This window comes from Ictalurus furcatus, chromosome 10 (assembly GCF_023375685.1).
Source record: "Ictalurus furcatus strain D&B chromosome 10, Billie_1.0, whole genome shotgun sequence".
Classification (NCBI taxonomy): domain Eukaryota; kingdom Metazoa; phylum Chordata; class Actinopteri; order Siluriformes; family Ictaluridae; genus Ictalurus; species Ictalurus furcatus.
Genome location: NC_071264.1, coordinates 19,054,090 through 19,075,758, shown reverse-complemented (window position 1 = coordinate 19,075,758; position 21,669 = coordinate 19,054,090). Strand labels below are relative to the sequence as shown.

The 21,669-nt window shown below is 39.4% G+C and overlaps 2 protein-coding genes across 2 annotated transcripts; both read right to left on the bottom strand.

The window, feature by feature from the left end:
• Positions 1-795: 795 nt before the first annotated feature.
• On the bottom strand, positions 796-3,626 carry LOC128613310 (uncharacterized). The gene is made up of 3 exons (XM_053633975.1): positions 3,455-3,626; positions 1,336-2,212; positions 796-871 (listed from the first exon to the last, which is right to left on the bottom strand). The coding sequence occupies exons 1-3, from the start codon at positions 3,624-3,626 to the stop codon at positions 796-798; spliced, it is 1,125 nt and encodes a 374-aa protein (XP_053489950.1).
• Positions 3,627-8,927: 5,301 nt separating this feature from the next.
• LOC128613769 (uncharacterized) lies at positions 8,928-15,037 on the bottom strand. The gene is made up of 3 exons (XM_053634854.1): positions 14,383-15,037; positions 14,157-14,233; positions 8,928-9,753 (listed from the first exon to the last, which is right to left on the bottom strand). The coding sequence occupies exons 1-3, from the start codon at positions 14,942-14,944 to the stop codon at positions 9,652-9,654; spliced, it is 741 nt and encodes a 246-aa protein (XP_053490829.1). The 5' UTR covers positions 14,945-15,037; the 3' UTR covers positions 8,928-9,651.
• Between the last annotated feature and the right edge of the window lie 6,632 nt (positions 15,038-21,669).

The window sequence follows — 21,669 nt, the reverse complement described above, 5'->3', positions numbered from 1 at the left end:
TTAGATGTTGTTGACTGATCTGTAGAAGATTCTGCAAAAGTAAAAGCTGATGGTGCAAACAATGGTGTGGATAAAGTTCCTGGAGATTCAGATGTCAATAAATTGTCTGTAAATTCAGATGTGGATGACTGATCTGTAGATGATTCTGGTGAAGTAGATGGTGCTGCTGTAACTAATGGTGTTGCTGAAGTTACTGGAGATTCAGTTGTTGATAAGTGATCTGTAGATAATTCAGAGAAAGTAGATGTTGTTGCATCAGCTGTTTGTGCTGCTGAAGATTCTGGAGATTTAGATGTTGTTGACTGATCTGTAGAGGATTCTGGTGAAGTAGATGGTGCAGCTGTACCTGCTTGTGTTGCTGATATTTCTGGAGATTCAGGTGTTGATGAGTGATATGTTGATGATTGTGGGGAAGTATATGGAGATCCTGAAATCGTTTGTGTTGATGTTTTTGGAGATTCAGATGTTGAGTTATCTGTACGTGATTCAGGTGATGTAGATGGTGATGCTGTAAATGCTTGTGGTGCTGAAGTTTCTGGAGATTCAGGTGTTGATGAGTGATATCTTGATGATTGTGGGGAAGTATTTGGAGATCCGGAAATTGTTTGTGTTGATGTTTCTGGAGATTGAGATGTTGAGTGATCTGTAGATGATTCTGGTGAAGTAGATTGTGATGCTGTAAATTCTTGTGTTGCTGAAGTTTCTAGAGATTCAGGTGTTGATGAGTGATATCTTGACGATTGTGGGGAAGTATTTGGAGATCCGGAAATTGTTTGTGTTGATGTTTCTGAAGGTTCAGATGTTGAGTGATCTGTAGATGATTCTGGTGAAGTTGATGGTGATGCTGTAACTGCTTGTGTTGCTGAAGTTTCTGGATATTCAAGTGTTGATAAGATTTGACATTGTAATCGTTTGTGTTGATGTTTTTGGAGATTCAGATGTTGAGTTATCTGTACGTGATTCAGGTGATGTAGATGGTGATGCTGTAAATGCTTGTGGTGCTGAAGTTTCTGGAGATTCAGGTGTTGATGAGTGATATCTTGACGATTGTGGGGAAGTATTTGGAGATCCGGAAATTGTTTGTGTTGATGTTTCTGGAGATTCAGAGATGGAGATCCTGAAATCGTTTGTGTTGATGTTTTTGGAGATTCAGATGTTGAGTGATCTGTAGATGATTCTGGTGAAGTAGATAATGACATTGTAACTAATGCTGTTGCTGAAGTTACTAGAGTTTCAGTTGTTGATAAGTGATCTGTAGATAATTCAGAGAAAGTAGATGTTGTTGCACCAGCTGTTTGTGCTGCTGAAGATTCTGGAGATTTAGATGTTGTTGACTGATCTGTAGAGGATTCTGGTGAAGTAGATGGTGCAGCTGTACATGCTTGTGTTGCTGATATTTCTGGAGATTCAGGTGTTGATGAGTGATATGTTGATGATTGTGGGGAAGTATATGGAGATCCTGAAATCGTTTGTGTTGATGTTTTTGGAGATTCAGATGTTGAGTTATCTGTACGTGATTCAGGTGATGTAGATGGTGATGCTGTAAATGCTTGTGGTGCTGAAGTTTCTGGAGATACAGCTGTTGATGAGTGATATCTTGACGATTGTGGGGAAGTATTTGGAGATCCGGAAATTGTTTGTGTTGATGTTTCTGGAGATTGAGATGTTGAGTGATCTGTAGATGATTCTGGTGAAGTAGATTGTGATGCTGTAAATTCTTGTGTTGCTGAAGTTTCTGGAAATTCAGTTGAGTGATATGTTGATGATTCTGGGGAAGTATATAGAAATTGTGTAATCATTTTTGTTGATGTTTCTGAAGATTCAGATGTTGAGTGATCTGTAGATGATTCTGGTGAAGTAGATAATGACATTGTAACTAATGCTGTTGCTGAAGTTACTAGAGTTTCAGTTGTTGATAAGTGATCTGTAGATAATTCAGAGAAAGTAGATGGTGTTTCGCCAACTGTTTGCGCTCCTGAAGTTTCTGGAGATTTAGATGTTGTTGACTGATCTGTAGAAGATTCTGCAAAAGTAAAAGCTGATGGTGCAAACAATGGTGTGGATAAAGTTCCTGGAGATTCAGATGTCAATAAATTGTCTGTAAATTCAGATGTGGATGACTGATCTGTAGATGATTCTGGTGAAGTAGATGGTGCTGCTGTAACTAATGGTGTTGCTGAAGTTACTGGAGATTCAGTTGTTGATAAGTGATCTGTAGATAATTCAGAGAAAGTAGATGTTGTTGCATCAGCTGTTTGTGCTGCTGAAGATTCTGGAGATTTAGATGTTGTTGACTGATCTGTAGAGGATTCTGGTGAAGTAGATTGTGATGCTGTAAATTCTTGTGTTGCTGAAGTTTCTAGAGATTCAGGTGTTGATGAGTGATATCTTGACGATTGTGGGGAAGTATTTGGAGATCCGGAAATTGTTTGTGTTGATGTTTCTGAAGGTTCAGATGTTGAGTGATCTGTAGATGATTCTGGTGAAGTTGATGGTGATGCTGTAACTGCTTGTGTTGCTGAAGTTTCTGGATATTCAAGTGTTGATAAGATTTGACATTGTAATCGTTTGTGTTGATGTTTTTGGAGATTCAGATGTTGAGTTATCTGTACGTGATTCAGGTGATGTAGATGGTGATGCTGTAAATGCTTGTGGTGCTGAAGTTTCTGGAGATTCAGGTGTTGATGAGTGATATCTTGACGATTGTGGGGAAGTATTTGGAGATCCGGAAATTGTTTGTGTTGATGTTTCTGGAGATTCAGAGATGGAGATCCTGAAATCGTTTGTGTTGATGTTTTTGGAGATTCAGATGTTGAGTGATCTGTAGATGATTCTGGTGAAGTAGATAATGACATTGTAACTAATGCTGTTGCTGAAGTTACTAGAGTTTCAGTTGTTGATAAGTGATCTGTAGATAATTCAGAGAAAGTAGATGTTGTTGCACCAGCTGTTTGTGCTGCTGAAGATTCTGGAGATTTAGATGTTGTTGACTGATCTGTAGAGGATTCTGGTGAAGTAGATGGTGCAGCTGTACATGCTTGTGTTGCTGATATTTCTGGAGATTCAGGTGTTGATGAGTGATATGTTGATGATTGTGGGGAAGTATATGGAGATCCTGAAATCGTTTGTGTTGATGTTTTTGGAGATTCAGATGTTGAGTTATCTGTACGTGATTCAGGTGATGTAGATGGTGATGCTGTAAATGCTTGTGGTGCTGAAGTTTCTGGAGATACAGCTGTTGATGAGTGATATCTTGACGATTGTGGGGAAGTATTTGGAGATCCGGAAATTGTTTGTGTTGATGTTTCTGGAGATTGAGATGTTGAGTGATCTGTAGATGATTCTGGTGAAGTAGATTGTGATGCTGTAAATTCTTGTGTTGCTGAAGTTTCTAGAGATTCAGTTGTTGATGAGTGATCTATAGATAATTCAGAGAAAGTAAATGGTGTTGCACCAACTCTTTGTGCTGCCGAAGTTTCTGGAGATTTAGATGTTGTTGACTGATCTGTAGTGGATTCTGGTGATGTAGATGGTGCTGCTGTCCCTGCTTGTGTTGCTGAAGTTTCTGGAGATTCAACTGTTGATAAGTGATCTGTAGATAATTCTGAAAAAGTAGATGGCGACATTGTAACTAATGCTGTTGCTGAAGTTACTAGAGATTCACTTGTTGATGAGTGATCTGTAGATAATTCTGAGAAAGTAGATGGTGATGCAGTAACTGTTTCTTCTGCTGAAGTTTCTGGAGATTCAGATGTTGAGTGATCTGTAGATGATTCAAGTGAAGTCGATGGTGATGCTGTAACTGCTTGTGTTGCTGAAGTTTCTGGAGACTCAGGTCTCGAAGAGGGATATGTTGATGATTCTGGGGAAGTATATGAAACTGCTGTAATCATTTGCGTTGATGTTTCTGGAAATTCGGATGTTGAGTGATCTGTAGATGATTCTGGTGAAGTAGATTGTGATGCTGTAAAAGCTTGTGTTGCTGAAGTTTCTAGAGATTCAGTTGTTGATGAGTGATAGGTTGATGATTGTGGGGAAGAATATGGAGATGCTGAAATAATTTGTGTTGATGTTTTTGGAGATTCAGATGTTGAGTTATTAGTACATGATTCAGGTGATGTAGATGGTAATGCTGTAAATGCTTGTGTTGCTGAAGTTTCTGGAGATTCAACTGTTGATAAGTGATCTGTAGATAATTCTGAAAAAGTAGATGGCGACATTGTATCTGATGGTGTTGCTGAAGTTTCTGGAGATTCATTTGTTGATGAGTGACCTGTAGATGATTCTGGTGAAGTAGGTGGTGATGCTGTAACTGAGTGTGTTGCTGAAGTTTCTGGAAATTCAGTTGAGTGATATGTTGATGATTCTGGGGAAGTATATAGAAATTCTGTAATCATTTTTGTTGATGTTTCTGAAGATTCAACTGCTGACAAGTGATCTGTAGATAATTCTGAAAAAGTAGATGGTGATGCAGTAATTGTTTGTTCTGCTGATGTTTCTGGAGATGTTGATGACTGAGATGTAGTGATCTGACATTCTGTGGAAATTAAGGGTGATAGTGTAATCAGTGGTGTTAATGAACTTTAAGAAATTTTATTATATTGTTGTGTTGAATGAGTTTATTGAGTCTGCTTTACAAACATACATTTTTGCTTGAATTAGAATGATGAAATTTTATTAGAATCATGACATTTTCTAAGTTGTCAGGTATACATCACACAGAGCTAAAATAAATAAATTAATTAAAAAGCCCACATAGTTTGTTATTCCTGCACAGCCACATCAGACATTTTGAAAATGGAATATACATAAAAATTATAATATAATTATCTATACAGTATAGTTTGAATTTGTAGATTGATTTTTTAAAGAGATTTATTCTGTCATTTTAGGGAAGTATTTTTAAAATGGTGTACAAATTATTTGTTACAAATTGCCCATGCTAAACTGGATTTTATTGATTTCCATTTCTCATTAGGTACATTTGCCTTGCAGCTCTGGTGCAGACATTTTCTTTTGCTTCTTATCCATAGCTGAATTGCTCCTTTAAGGCTATGATGCAGGTTTAGGATTTTGAGTTTGTGTTTATATATTCAACACTTCCAGCACAGCAGTGTCACTGAAAAGCCATGAAGGACAAATTGTACTGATTCTGAGAACTTAGACTCACATTGTTATGGAAAACCAACTTTTATTTTAACAGATGCTAGCTTGTTAAAATAGACAAAAGAAAATTTGATTACATTGTATAATATATATCCAGGGTTGCCCAAAAGTCTCCATACATTGGGGAAATGAACACTTTTAGCAAAATCCGTCTTCTATACCGCTTATCCTTCACTTCAGGGTCACAGGGAAACCTGGAGCCTATCCCAGGAAGCATTGGGCACAAGGCAGGGTACACCCTGGACAGGGTGCCAATACTTTTAGCAAAATGTCTTAAAATTTTTCATACTTAGTTTATATTATATTTATTTTTTCAGATAGCCTTTGACAAAAGAAGAATGTATTGAAATCATTCTCATGGCTGGAACAGGAAACTGTCACAAGGTTGCGATGAACTTTTACAGAAAACATGGCAAGCACATCACACACGACGCCTTTGCCAAACTTATTAACAAATTCAAAAAGACTGGATATGTTGTGGAACGACCAAGAAGTGGATGTTCGCGAATATCCACTGACGAAGGCACAACTGACATGGTGCTGGCATAGTTCCCTATGTATGGAGACTTTTGGGACACCCTGTAGTATGCAGATGTAGCTATAATCATTTCAGTTTGTATCAGTTTTCTCTTATTATATATATATATATATATATATATATATATATATATATATATATAAAATAATCACTTGTGTATGTATGATCCTCAACAGAGGCAGTAAATCTATGCCAATATTTGAGGTATTGCTAATAAATGACACCTTACCTGTTGTTGTAGTTTGTCCTTTAATCATTAGAACACATCCTATGAGTAATGTAAATTTAAGCATCTTGCCATACGGTGATGTATAAACAGCTTTCGGAATGACAATCCTTAAACAGAGTTTTTACAAATAAAATGTGTTGTATTCAGCTGTTTAGCTGAAGAAACTCTGAGGATTGACAGTTGATTGGCTGTTGTACAGTTCTGACTTCAAACTCCACCCTCATCTCCTCAGAGGAAGAACAGGTTCTCAGGGAAATGGCATGCTGTGTACCAAATAATAACGTTTACGTCTGTGTTTAGTGTTATAATGTAGATCATTTTAGACCAGGGGTTGGGAACCTATGGCTCTTTCACTGATTGCCTATGGCTCAATGGCAGGAAAAAAAATAAAATAAAAACAATCACAGAAGCCAGTGTACAGTATCAATTCAATTAAAAGTCTACATATTTTATTATAAAATATTACATATTTTTAAAATATTACATAATTCATAATCGATGCCAGTTTGCCATGCATACACCAACCAATCGTGATGTGGCACAACAAGCTTGAGTTTCATAGGACAATGTGGGACAGAGTGGTAATTTCCCGGTTCAATTCATAAATCATTTGAAAACATAGCCATGCTATTATCAGTTTTTTAAGGTGAAATAGCTAAGAGAAAAAAAGACGAGTATAGTCCGAACAGACATATGAATGCACAGATTTGGAAGTCGCATTAATGGTAAGTGGTGTTCAATTTACTCTTACTTATGTACTGCATCTTGTAGTGATTTACCATTTGATGACACTATCATAGTTGGGTAAATGAAGTCCAAATGCCACCTACAGGCTAATAAAGTGAAGTGTAGGCTGTTAGGTCAAAAAACGCAAAATGTGTAATGGCTTTTATTACATTAACACTTTAATTTTATTTTTTATTTTTACTATTATTATGCAATAATAGTAAAGATAATAACTACAGTAATAAGAAGTAAAAACATATAACTGGCTCTTTTTAAAAAAGACTTTTTTTTTTTTGCTGAAAAGGTTCCCGACCTCTGTTTTAGACTTTACTTCCTTGAGCAGTGTGATATGCTTCTTTAAATTTGTTACTTTACTTAAAGGAAAACTACACCCTGAAATACATAAAATAAGTTTAGATTTAAATATTTGTTATGTGATTAGTGATTTTGGTGTTAATTTGTCAGTTGGTGCTGCATTTTCATTATTACCATGAGAAGTTAGCTCTTGTGTGCTGCTCTGATGTCACAGGTGTAATATTTCCCTTTGTTTGGCTGTTTAGGCTTACACTTCTAGGAATCATGAGAGCACACAATATGCACATGGTCTGGTCATTCCAACTGTCTGTTTTACTTTTGCTTCCTTTGCTTTTGTTCTTCACTTACAGGTTAACGGCCAGGTGATAAGGCACTGGAGCACCATCTACAGGTAAGAACATCATACATCACAACAGGGGGACATTATTATTGTTATTACTAGTGCAGTTACGATGGCATTTTATGAGAGAAAAAATTTACTGATTTCAAACAAAAGGGACAATGGTCAGGTTTCACTGTTAGCTCATAAAAATACTAGAAGTTGGTTTTACTCACCATTTTTCAGCTACATTTAACATCACATTTATGAGGAATCCAGTGTAGAAGTAATGGAGATGTTATTGCCAAAGAATGCAATGCAGATATATGGTTCTGAGCTATAGCAGAGACTTACCTCGGCTAGTTAACAATCTATGAGATGATGAGCATGATACAGTTGATGATGATATTAGCATGAAAGCTGAAGCTTTGGAAACTGACCTGTTACTTAAATTGTGCAGAGGAGGAAATGAGAGAGGTGGGCAGATTAAAGGACTAAAACACTGCTGCAGTATTCTCTTTTGGTGGAGATGATGTTTTCTAATGCTGCATTCAACTAAGGCTCGCAACTCAGAATTTCCAGCCTCCAACTAGGAAAAACCAAAGAAAACACCCCCTCAACTTAAAACTCAGAAAGCTACTCAGAAAGTCTAGAAGGTTTCACAGGTTATCATATTACCAGTTGCTAGCACTTCCTTACTTTTAAATGAGTTATGCTGTATACAGTATACTAGTATTTGCTTTCGATCAATCAAGATATATTCACTTGTTTAGTTTAATATAAAACATAGACTATACTCTTTGCTGTTTTGATGAGGTAAATATACATCACTCATCCCAGTTAGCTGACTAGCTTGGTACTAACAAAAGATGAATATCGAAGTGTCCATATTTTTATCTACTTTATAGGTCAAATGTGGCAAACTCAAAAATTACATAATACTGAGTTACTACAAATGACTGTATATATAATTAGACAATATGGTGCCACTCACTCCCATGTTGCGTTTTTAAAGCCTTTTTGGGGTCGAAATCGAAGTTGCTATTTTGCATAAAATTGGAGGCAGAGTAGCGACATTGGGCCTAAGCATACGCAATAGAGACTGCTGGATGGACCTGCTCATATTAGTGATGGACACTACGTAAGCATGGACAATATTCTACAAGACTCTTTCAACACAAACGTCTTTCTGCTCCCAAATGGCTCAATGCTGCTTTATTTTTTTTTTAAATAAACAAATTTTGCAACATTTTGCCCATGTGATTTTAAATTATGCTTTCTCTCATGCACCAGAAAGTGACGGCACTATCTTCTTTTGCATACGAGATAAAACATGTTTTTTTTAGGGAAAAGCTACTCTCAAAATGTTAATAGGTATTTGATTGAGTGAAAAACATGAAAGGCATTTGCAAGATGTACAAGAAACTATTTTGATGTAGGGCAAGTGTTGCACCTTTTTCAATGGATTTGCTGGCACTGTTGAATATATTTATTTTTTAATTTAGTACCTGTGGTTTGACAACACAGCCACCAAAAACAATAGAACACAGACATTTTGCACTGAAATTTTATTAATAATAACAATAATAACAATAATAATTATAATAATAAATATTTGTTTCTCTTTGTTTTATTATTTGTTCTGGTAGAACACAGAGTATATTTAACATAGACTACACAAACTGAAAAAAAGTAAAGTTATAAAGTTGCATGAACTCTCGTCAAGAACATCGATAAAGCCTTCAATAATAATCCATGTTCAAGAAACATTCTAGAAACCATGAGGCAATAAATTTCGTTGTGCCCTTTGTTGTGCCTTAGATTATGATAACACTGCAATGTTGTCTACTTGACACAGCCAAAATTTACATCCTATTAGTACAGAAATATGTTAACAGACAGTTTGTGTGGCTGTGATGTGTTAGTGCTTTCTGGAAGGGTGACATGGCTTTGTTTATATGATGAATATTCACGTTGGTCATTCTAATCCTTCTAATGATTCTTTAGTTAATAGCATGGTCGGCACATTTTTCAGGCAAACTTTACATGCACACATGACAAACTATGTAGAATGGCTGAGCAATGTGTCAGTTATCATCCTGAGCTAATTAAATAATACTAGTGCCTTTGCATTGAGACAGCATTTGTTTTTCCCACAGTGGAAACATGAATTATCCATCCATCCATCCATCCTCTATACCGCTTATCCTTTACAGGGTCATGGGGACCTGGAGCCTATCCCAGGGAGCATCGGGCACAAGGTGGGGTACACCTTGGACAGAGTGCCAATCCATAAAATGAATTGTTAGTTTTATTATTAGTGGAATAATGAAATACATTCTTCAGACTTCTCTTTTTTTATGGAGCTTTAAGGAGGTGATCCTTAGGGTGATACATTTTGGTCTTCTTCACTGTAATCTTAATGGTTCCATTAACTTTAGCCTGGATGAGTCGGGAAAACTGCAATAAAAAATGAAAAGTGACCTTTTACACATTTATAAAAAATAATAAATAAATAAATAAATAAATAAATACATTTTTAAAAGGGCACAAGGAAGCAGCTCCGCTCTTGGCTCTCTCAATTCTCAGCTGAAGGGCGATGGGTTCTCCTTCTGTTAAGGGAGTCAACATGAGGAGCCAGAGGGGGGAGCCAGTGAGAAGGCGAGCACTCCCTCACACCGCAGAAAACTCCTCTTTTTTCCCGGAAGTGCACCATGAAGTGTCACGCTTCTGGGGAACGCCGTGTTTATAACCCCATGACATAGGATTATTCGGCCATTGGGGGATAAACAGTACAGCTATTTTGCCGAAGGTGGAGGAGGTGCTTGTGAGCCACTTCTCTCCAGCAATGGCACCAAAATCAGGGGGCCGGCTTTGCCATCCAAGCCGTGTAAGACCATCACTGGTTGGCAAAGCATATGCGGCAGTGGGTCATGCTTGTGGGTCCCAGCATACAATGGCAGTGTTGCAGTCCTACCAGGCAGACCTGCTGAACTGTGAGGGAGGCACAGAAAGCAAGTGTGGTGGCCCACTTTCCCCCCGCAGAAAGCCAAAGGGACCAGGCGGCCACAGTCGCAGACTGCTAGTAGGCCTGATCTAAAATGATACTCAGTGCAAAAAGGCAAAAAGAAGCAGTCCTGAGAGGTCGTGGAGGGAGGTATCAGGGAACAAGAGGTTGTTAGGGCAGTTAGCCCCCAGTATTACACTAGAGCTCCCTAGCCAATGTTGTCCCAAGTTTTCAGTTTCTCTGGTCAGCGAGCGGTCACAGGGCAATGAAAATCTGATGCTTTCCCTCCCACAAAATGTGGAAAGTTAACGTCAATAAAGACCATATGGCAGTGTGGGAACTACTGCCAAATGTGTCTCCATGGGTTCTGTCCTCCATAGAAAAGGGTACCGGGTCCAGTTCATAGCTTGACCCCCTGTTTCAGAGGCATGCTCACCACAGTAGTCAGCACAATGCAAAGCCCGACATTAGCCAGGGAGTAGATCTCTCTTGGACAAAGGGGCCATAGAACATGTACCTCTTCTCTGAGGGAGGGATGTTTTACAGCCGTTATTTCCTGGTCCACAGAAAAGACAGGGTGTGTGGCCAATTTTAGATCTGCATCATCTGAATCGTAATCTTCGGACATACAGGTTCAGGATGTTGACGCTCAAACGTATCATTCCTTAGTCTCAGTTGAGAATTGGTTTGTGATAATAGATCTAAAAAAAGACACATATTACATTGCCCAGTCACAGGAAGTTCCTGAGGTTCGTGTTTGGAGACAACGCGTATCAATATCGGTTCTTCCTTTTGGTCTAGCTTTATCCCCTCGCACTGTCAGAAAGTGCATGGATGCCGCGCTGGCTCCTTTGCAACTCCGGGGCATCCGTGTGCTAAACTACCTGGATGACTGGTTAATTCTAGCGCGGTTATTCTCGCCCACGTGAGGAGCTTGAGGCTCAGGTTGAACCTCAGGGAAAGTTGCTTCTCCAGTAGAGAGCAACTTTTCTAGGGGTTATATGGGATTTGAATACAGTGAGGACATGTTTATTCCCAACACACGTAGGGCAATCCTATCAACATTGAGCAAGATAAAATTAGGTCTGGGCATCCCCACCAGTCTCTGTGGAGGCTGTTGGGGCTTATGGTGGCAGCAGCCAATGTCATACCTCTGGACCCATTGCACATGAGACCGTTCAGTGGCGTCTGAAAGTCGGAAGTTTCAGACACCTGAGAGTAACCCCTGAGAGTAATCGATGTCATGCGGCGATGCCTATATGCTCTAAGAACTTGGAGGTGTCCCCAATTTTTAGCCTCAGGTCACACTCAAGGGGCAGCTCTTATTGCAAGACAGTAATGTCAGATGCCTCCCTCATGGTCTCTGGAGTGGCCCTCATCTAGTATGGCATATAAATTAGAAGTGTGTGCCGTACTCCTAGTTCTAAATTCCTTCTCAGTTGAGAGATCACCATGTGTTAGACAATACAGTGGTGGTCTCATATATCAACCAGCAGGAAGGATTATGTTTGCGCTCCCTGTTCAGGCAGGCTCAACTAAGTCTTCTCTGGTGGAGGGGAAGTTTTGTCAGTGAGTGCAATGTACATTCTGGGCAATAGGAATGTTGGGCAAACATCCTGTTGAGGCAGGGGCTGAGGCCTCCGTGTTCGCTTCCGAGGAGACGTGTTTGCCTCCGAGGAGACGTGTTCACCCTCATTCCTCCTGCACTAAAAAAAAAAAAGACGTGTCAGGGCTGGACACCATGGTACACACATGGCCGAGGTCATGTCTGTATGCCTTTCCCCCGATTGATCTGCTCCCACAGGCTCTAGCAAGAGTTCACCAAGATCATGCTATGTCTGCTGCTAGTAGCACCAGGTTGGCCAGCTTGAATTTGGTTCTCATAGATTCCGGTCTCTCAACCGAGGTTGTAGAGATCATGTTAAATGCTAGAGCACCATCCACAATAAAATTGTATGCATTCAAGTAGCAACTTTTTTATCGTGATGTGAGGAACACCAGTGAGACCCAGTAACTGTGCAATAGCCACAGTCCAGGAGTTCTTACAGGAATGTTTCTCAGCAAGGTTGGATCTTTCTACAATTAAGGTCTACGTGGCCGCCATTTCAGCCAGCCTTGCCTCTATTGATGGAGACTCTGTGGAGCAACATCCTCTAACTTCAAGGTGTATACGTGGTGTCAGATGGCTGAGGCCCATCGCCAGACCAGGCATACCTTCCTGGGAGCTTCTGTGGTTCAGGCAGGTCTGTCAGGCACCCTTTTTGGGCCCTTAGAGTCAGTTTCTTAGCTTCTGATGCTAAAGGTAGCTCTTTTTGTGGGCCTGACATCTCTGTTACCGCTTCCTGCCTTGACTTTGCACCTGGATTAGCCAAGGCCTCCCTATATCCTAGGCCAGATTATTCCTAAGTGCCTACATCTGCTGCCCAGCCAGTAGTGTTGCAGGCTTACTCCCCTCCTCTGTTTCTTACAACAGAACGAGAAAGATTGCACCATGTCCAGTGAGGGCTCTTTGTACTTACATCCACCACTCTGGCCAGTGACATAAGTCGGAGTGATTGCTGGTTTGCTTGGCAGTGCTAGTAGAGGTGATGCTCTGTCAAAGCAGTGCATCTCTATTTGGATAGTGAAAGCAATCTCTATTGCTTATGAGACACGCGGTCTCGTTACACCTCTGGGCATAGGGGCTCATTCCACTAGGTGAGTCACCTCCTAGGTGGGTCTGGCCCCTGAGGGGCACCAGCTCATAGATTCCGGTCTCTCAACCGAGGTTGTAGAGACCATGTTAAACACTAGGAACATTACTAGGACCCAGTAAACTGAGCAATTGCTACAATCCCGGAGTTCTTACAGGAACGTTTCTCAGCAAGGTTGGCTCCTTCTACAATTAGGGCCTATGTGGCTGCCATTTCAGTCAGGCACACCCCTATTGATGGAGCCTCTGTGACAGGCTATACCCTCAGTATGATAGAGTGGGTGTACTCGTTCCCACAGCATGAAGCTCACGCAATGTTGAGTTCCCTTTGAAAGGGAACATCTGGGTTACGCATGTAACCCTGTTCCCTGAGAAGGGAACGAGATTTTGCATAGCTTTGTCATACTGGGGCATGCCTGTGAATCACGTCTTCACATCAGATAATAGAGGCTGATGATGTGGTTTACAGGTGCCGTTTTATAGTCATGAGACACGTGAAATGCCACGTCACCTGACCATGGCAGGCCTATAAATAGACGTGATTTTACACAGACTTCAGGTACCGGTCACACGCGAGGGCGCTTCCCACAGCGTGAAGCTCACGCAACATTTTGTTCCCTTCTCAGGGACACATTAAACAATGATAAGACTTTGCAACCATACAAAACACACAGGAGACTATAATTAGTACACAATACTCAAAGGCTAACCTGACAGCAGATAAACACACTGGGGAAATGACAGAAAAGGAGTGGAGATAGGACTAGGAAATTCAAACAAATCACAATAAGGGCACGGTCAAAGCAACATACTCTGGGGGAATTTGTGACACCTTTGTAATGGTCAGTATGTTTTCTGTCATGTTAAAATCTTCAGGACAGGAAACTGTTTATAGCTGCTATAATGCACAGTAAGTGATAACAGGAAGTAACTTAGTTCATGGATCTTCCTCAACATTAAATGTAAATATAAATGGATAAAATGTATAAAGATTCATTCATTAATAAATTAAAAATTGGAAATGTTTGGATTATTTTCCTATAACAGCACACCCTGTCATGTTTTATTCCTTTCATATCTTAATTCCAACTGATACAAATGTCACATAGATCTACAGGATAAAATATCCATACATTTGGAGTATAGCACAAAGTTAGGCCTTACCTCCTCTATATAGATGATGATTTTCTCATTGCTTAGTTTAGTGACACATTGCATCTTAACCACTGCTTGAGCAAATGCTGTAAAATATAGAGAAATCAAACAGATAAACATAAGATACAAGATAATAATAAAGATATTAATAAGACACAAACCATACACATAGAAATGTTCTTTCAGAGAAAAAAAATTAACACAGTGTAAAGGGATAGAGTAAGACAAACAATACTTTTTGATAGCAAAGCAGTTGGTGGTTGAAAAATTATAGATGGTCGTGAAGAGTTGGTTTTGTTGGTGGTTACTTTTGGTGGGGTTTTTGAAGTAGTGGTTGTTGGAGAAATGCCTGTGGTGGTGGTTGTTGTTGACAGAGTTGTAGTTGATGTTGATGAGTGATCTGTAGATAAATGTGTTGAAGTAGGTGGTGATGTAAAGAATGGTGGTGACGACGGTTCTGGAGCTTCAGATTTTGAGGAGTGATCTCTAGGTGATTCATCAGAAGCAGGTGGTGATATTATATCTGTTTGTGTTGATATAGGTTCTGGAGATTCAGATGCTGATGAGTAATCTGTAGATAATTTTGAGGAGGGAGATGGTGAGGCAGTGACTGTTTGTGTTGAAGTTTCTGAAGATTCAATTGTTGATGAGAGATCTGTAAATGTTTCTGTGTGAGTAGGTCGTGACACTCCATGTGTTTGTATTGATGGAGTTTTTGTGGCCTCAGATGTTAAGGGGTTATGTGTAGCTGATTCTGTGGAAGTTGATGGTAATGCAGTAATTGATTTTGTTAACATTTCTGAAGTCTCGGTTCTTGAATGATTGGTCGATATTTCTGGTGAAGTAAGAGGTGATGATGTAACCAGTGGTGTTGATAAAGTTACTGCGGATTCAGCTGTTGATGAGTGATCTGGAGATGATTCTAGGGAGGTAGAAGGTGATGTTGTAAACAATGGTGTTGATGGAGTTTTTGGAGCTTCAGGTGTTAATGAGTGATCTGTATGCATTTCTGCAGAAGCAGGTGGTGATGCTGTAACTAAATTTGTTGATGAAATATCTGCCGATTTAGATGTTAATGACTGATCTCTAGATGATTCTGGTAAAGTAATTGGTGATGTAACTGATGATGCTGATGACATTTGGAGAGTTTGAGATGTTGAGGAGTGATCTCCATGTGACTTTCCACGTGATGGTGTAACTTGCTGCTTGTATAAAGTTTCTGGAGATTTAAATGTTGATGATGGATCCGTAGATGGTTGTGGGGATACAGATGTGAAGGCTCTAATTGTTTGTCTTGAAGTTTCGGGAGAATCAGATGTTGTTGAGTGATCTGTAAATGATTTTGTGTTAGTAGGTCGTGACACTCCATCTGTTTGTATTGGTGAAGTTTTTGTAGCTTCAGATGTTAAGAAGTGATGGGTAGATGATTCTGCTGAAGTGGATGGTAATGCAGTAATTGATTTTGTTAATGTTTCTGTGGACTCAGTTGTTGAATGATCTGGAGATGTTTTTGGTGAAGTAGGAGGTGATGCTGTAATTGGTTGTGTTGAGAAAATCTCGGGGGATTCAGATGTTGATGAGTGATCTGGAAATGATTCTATGGAGGTAGAAGGTGATGTTGTAAATGATGGTGTTGTTGAACTTTCTGGAACTTCAGGTGTTGAAGAGGGATCTGTGGGCGACTCTTCAGAAGCAGGTTGTGATGCTGTAAGTGAATTTGTTGATGAAATTTCTGCAGATATGAATGTTGACTGATTTATAGATGATTCTGCAAAAGCAGGTGGGGATACTGTAACTGTTTGTGTTGATATAGTTTCAGTAGATTCAGATGATGATGAGTAATCTGTAGATAATTTCTGGGAAGTAGATGGTAATGTTGTAATCCATGGTGTTGATGAACTTTCTGGAGCTTCAGGTGTTGATGAGTGATCTGTGAGCGATTCTGCAGAAGCAGGATGTGATGCTGTAACTGAATTCGTTGATGAAATTTGTTGCAATTCGGAAGTTGATGAGTGATCTGTAGATGATACAGGAGAAGTAGGTTGTGAGGCTGTTACTAAGTTTGTTGAAGAAGTTTGTGATGGGTCAAATGTTGATGATTGTGGTGAAGCAGGTGGTGATGTAAGTGAATTGGTTGATGGCTCTGGAGATTTAGTTGTTAAATTATCAGTAGATTTTTCTGGGGAGGTAGATGGTGATGCTCGAAACAATTGTGATGAAGTTTCGGGAGATTCAGATGTTGTTGAGTGATCTGTAAATGATTCCGTGTTAGAAGGTCGTGACACTCCATTGGTTTGTATTGGCGAAGTTTTTGTAGCTTCAGATGTTAAGAAGTGATGGGTAGATGATTCTGCTGAAGTGGATGGTAATGGAGTAATTGATTTTGTTAATGTTTCTGTGGACTCAGTTGTTGAATGATCTGGAGATGTTTTTGGTGAAGTAGGAGGTGATGCTGTAATTGGTTGTGTTGAGAAAATCTCGGGGGATTCAGATGTTGATGAGTGATCTGGAGATGATTCTATGGAGGTAGAAGGTGATGTTTTAAATGATGGTGTTGATGAACTTTCTGGAACTTCAGGTGTTGAAGAGGGATCTGTGGGCGATTCTTCAGAAGCAGGTTGTGATGCTGTAAGTGAATTTGTTGGTGAAGTTTCTGCAGATATGAATGTTGACTGATTTATAGATGATTCTGCAAAAGCAGGTGGGGATACTGTAACTGTTTGTGTTGATATAGTTTCAGTAGATTCAGATGATGATAAGTAATCTGTAGATAATTTCTGGGAAGCAGATGGTAATGTTGTAATCCATGGTGTTGATGAACTTTCTGGAGCTTCTGGTGTTGATGAATGATCTGTGAGCGATTCTGCAGAGGCAGGATGTGATGCCGTAACTGAATTCGTTGATGAAATTTGTTGCATTTCGGATGTTGATGAGTGATCTGTAGATGATACAGGAGAAGTAGGTTGTGAGGCTGTTACTAAGTTTGTTGAAGAAGTTTGTGATGGGTCAAATGTTGATGATTGTGGTGAAGTAGGTGGTGATGTAAGTGAATTGGTTGATGACTCTGGAGATTTAGTTGGTAAATTATCAGTAGATTTTTCTGGGGAGGTAGATGGTGATGCTCGAAACAATTGTGATGAAGTTTCGGGAGATTCAGATGTTGTTGAGTGATCTGTAAATGATTCTGTGTTAGTAGGTCGTGACACTCCATCGGTTTGTATTGGCGAAGTTTTTGTAGCTTCAGATGTTAAGAAGTGATGGGTAGATGATTCTGCTGAAGTGGATGGTAATGCAGTAATTGATTTTGTTAATGTTTCTGTGGACTCAGTTGTTGAATGATCTGGAGATGTTTTTGGTGAAGTAGGAGGTGATGCTGTAATTGGTTGTGTTGAGAAAATCTCGGGGGATTCAAATGTTGATGAGTGATCTGGAGATGATTCTATGGAGGTAGAAGGTGATGTTTTAAATGATGGTGTTGATGAACTTTCTGGAACTTCAGGTGTTGAAGAGGGATCTGTGGGCGATTCTTCAGAAGCAGGTTGTGATGCTGTAAGTGAATTTGTTGATGAAGTTTCTGCAGATATGAATGTTGACTGATTTATAGATGATTCTGCAAAAGCAGGTGGGGATACTGTAACTGTTTGTGTTGATATAGTTACAGTAGATTCAGATGATGATAAGTAATCTGTAGATAATTTCTGGGAAGTAGATGGTAATGTTGTAATCCATGGTGTTGAACTTTCTGGAGCTTCAGGTGTTGATGAGTGATCTGTGAGCGATTCTGCAGAAGCAGGTTGTGATGCTGTAACTGAATTCGTTGATGAAATTTGTTGCATTTCGGATGTTGATGAGTGATCTGTAGATGATACAGGAGAAGTAGGTTGTGAGGCTGTTACTAAGTTTGTTGAAGAAGTTTGTGATGGGTCAAATGTTGATGATTGTGGTGAAGTAGGTGGTGATGTAAGTGAATTGGTGGATGACTCTGTAGATTTAGTTGTTAAATTATCAGTAGATTTTTCTGGGGAGGTAGATGGTGATGCTCGAAACAATTGTGATGAAGTTTCGGGAGATTCAGATGTTGTTGAGTGATCTGTAAATGATTCCGTGTTAGAAGGTCGTGACACTCCATTGGTTTGTATTGGCGAAGTTTTTGTAGCTTCAGATGTTAAGAAGTGATGGGTAGATGATTCTGCTGAAGTGGATGGTAATGGAGTAATTGATTTTGTTAATGTTTCTGTGGACTCAGTTGTTGAATGATCTGGAGATGTTTTTGGTGAAGTAGGAGGTGATGCTGTAATTGGTTGTGTTGAGAAAATCTCGGGGGATTCAGATGTTGATGAGTGATCTGGAAATGATTCTATGGAGGTAGAAGGTGATGTTGTAAATGATGGTGTTGATGAACTTTCTGGAACTTCAGGTGTTGAAGAGGGATCTGTGTGCAACTCTTCAGAAGCAGGTTGTGATGCTGTAAGTGAATTTGATGATGAAGTTTCTGCAGATATGAATGTTGACTGATTTATAGATGATTCTGCAAAAGCAGGTGGGGATACTGTAACTGTTTGTGTTGATATAGTTTCAGTAGATTCAGATGATGATAAGTAATCTGTAGATAATTTCTGGGAAGTAGATGGTAATGTTGTAATCCATGGTGTTGAACTTTCTGGAGCTTCAGGTGTTGATGAGTGATTTGTGAGCGATTCTGCAGAGGTAGGTTGCGATGCTGTAACTGAATTCGTTGATGAAATTTGTTGCATTTCGGATGTTGATGAGTGATCTGTAGATGATACAGGAGAAGTAGGTTGTGAGGCTGTTACTAAGTTTGTTGAAGAAGTTTGTGATGGGTCAAATGTTGATGATTGTGGTGAAGCAGGTGGTGATGTAAGTGAATTGGTTGATGACTCTGGAGATTTAGTTGGTAAATTATCAGTAGATATTTCTGGGGAGGTAGATGGTGATGCTCGAAACAATTGTGATGAAGTTTCGGGAGATTCAGATGTTGCTGAGTGATCTGTAAATGATTCTGTGTTAGTAGGTCGTGACACTCCATCGGTTTGTATTGGCGAAGTTTTTGTAGCTTCAGATGTTAAGAAGTGATGGGTAGATGATTCTGCTGAAGTGGATGGTAATGGAGTAATTGATTTTGTTAATGTTTCTGTGGACTCAGTTGTTGAATGATCTGGAGATGTTTTTGGTGAAGTAGGAGGTGATGCTGTAATTGGTTGTGTTGAGAAAATCTCGGGGGATTCAGATGTTGATGAGTGATCTGGAAATGATTCTATGGAGGTAGAAGGTGATGTTGTAAATGATGGTGTTGATGAACTTTCTGGAACTTCAGGTGTTGAAGAGGGATCTGTGTGCAACTCTTCAGAAGCAGGTTGTGATGCTGTAAGTGAATTTGATGATGAAGTTTCTGCAGATATGAATGTTGACTGATTTATAGATGATTCTGCAAAAGCAGGTGGGGATACTGTAACTGTTTGTGTTGATATAGTTTCAGTAGCTTCAGATGATGATAAGTAATCTGTAGATAATTTCTGGGAAGTAGATGGTAATGTTGTAATCCATGGTGTTGATGAACTTTCTGGAGCTTCAGGTGTTGATGAGTGATCTGTGAGCGATTCTGCAGAAGCAGGATGTGATGCTGTAACTGAATTCGTTGATGAAATTTGTTGCATTTCGGATGTTGATGAGTGATCTGTAGATGATACAGGAGAAGTAGGTTGTGAGGCTGTTACTAAGTTTGTTGAAGAAGTTTGTGATGGGTCAAATGTTGATGATTGTGGTGAAGTAGGTGGTGATGTAAGTGAATTGGTTGATGACTCTGGAGATTTAGTTGGTAAATTATCAGTAGATTTTTCTGGGGAGGTAGATGGTGATGCTCGAAACAATTGTGATGAAGTTTCGGGAGATTCAGATGTTGTTGAGTGATCTGTAAATGATTCTGTGTTAGTAGGTCGTGACACTCCATCGGTTTGTATTGGCAAAGTTTTTGTAGCTTCAGATGTTAAGAAGTGATGGGTAGATGATTCTGCTGAAGTGGATGGTAATGCAGTAATTGATTTTGTTAATGTTTCTGTGGACTCAGTTGTTGAATGATCTGGAGATGTTTTTGGTGAAGTAGGAGGTGATGCTGTAATTGGATGTGTTGAGAAAATCTCGGGGGATTCAGATGTTGATGAGTGATCTGGAAATGATTCTATGGAGGTAGAAGGTGATGTTGTAAATGATGGTGTTGATGAACTTTCTGGAACTTCAGGTGTTGAAGAGGGATCTGTGGGCGATTCTTCAGAAGCAGGTTGTGATGCTGTAAGTGAATTTGTTGGTGAAGTTTCTGCAGATATGAATGTTGACTGATTTATAGATGAATCTGCAAAAGCAGGTGGGGATACTGTAACTGTTTGTGTTGATATAGTTTCAGTAGCTTCAGATGATGATAAGTAATCTGTAGATAATTTCTGGGAAGTAGATGGTAATGTTGTAATCCATGGTGTTGATGAACTTTCTGGAGCTTCAGATGTTGATGAATGATCTGTGAGCGATTCTGCAGAAGCAGATTGTGATGCCGTAACTGAATTCGTTGATGAAATTTGTTGCATTTCGGATGTTGATGAGTGATCTGTAGATGATACAGGAGAAGTAGGTTGTGAGGCTGTTACTAAGTTTGTTGATGAAGTTTGTGAAGGGTCAAATGTTGATGATTGTGGTGAAGTAGGTGGTGATGTAAGTGAATTGGTTGATGACTCTGGAGATTTAGTTGTTAAATTATCAATAGATTTTTCTGGGGAGGTAGATGGTGATGCTCGAAACAATTGTGCTGAAGTTTCGGGAGAATCAGATGTTGTTGAGTGATCTGTAAATGATTCTGTGTTAGTAGGTCGTGACACTACATCTGTTTGTATTGGCGAAGTTTTTGTGGCTTCAGATGTTAAGAAGTGATGGGTAGATGATTCTGCTGAAGTGGATGGTAATGCAGTAATTGATTTTGTTAATGTTTCTGTGGACTCAGTTGTTGAATGATCTGGAGATGTTTTTGGTGAAGTAGGAGGTGATGCTGTAATTGGTTGTGTTGAGAAAATCTCGGGGGATTCAGATGTTGATGAGTGATATGGAAATGATTCTATGGAGGTAGAAGGTGATGTTGTAAATGATGGTGTTTTTGAACTTTCTGGAACTTCAGGTGTTGAAGAGGGATCTGTGGGCGATTCTTCAGAAGCAGGTTGTGATGCTGTAAGTGAATTTGTTGATGAAGTTTCTGCAGATATGAATGTAGACTGATTTATAGATGATTCTGCAAAAGCAGGTGGGGATACTGTAACTGTTTGTGTTGATATAGTTTCAGTAGATTCAGATGATGATAAGTAATCTGTAGATAATTTCTGGGAAGTAGATGGTAATGTTGTAATCCATGGTGTTGATGAACTTTCTGGAGCTTCAGGTGTTGATGAATGATCTGTGAGCGATTCTGCAGAAGCAGGATGTGATGCTGTAACTGAATTCGTTGATGAAATTTGTTGCATTTCGG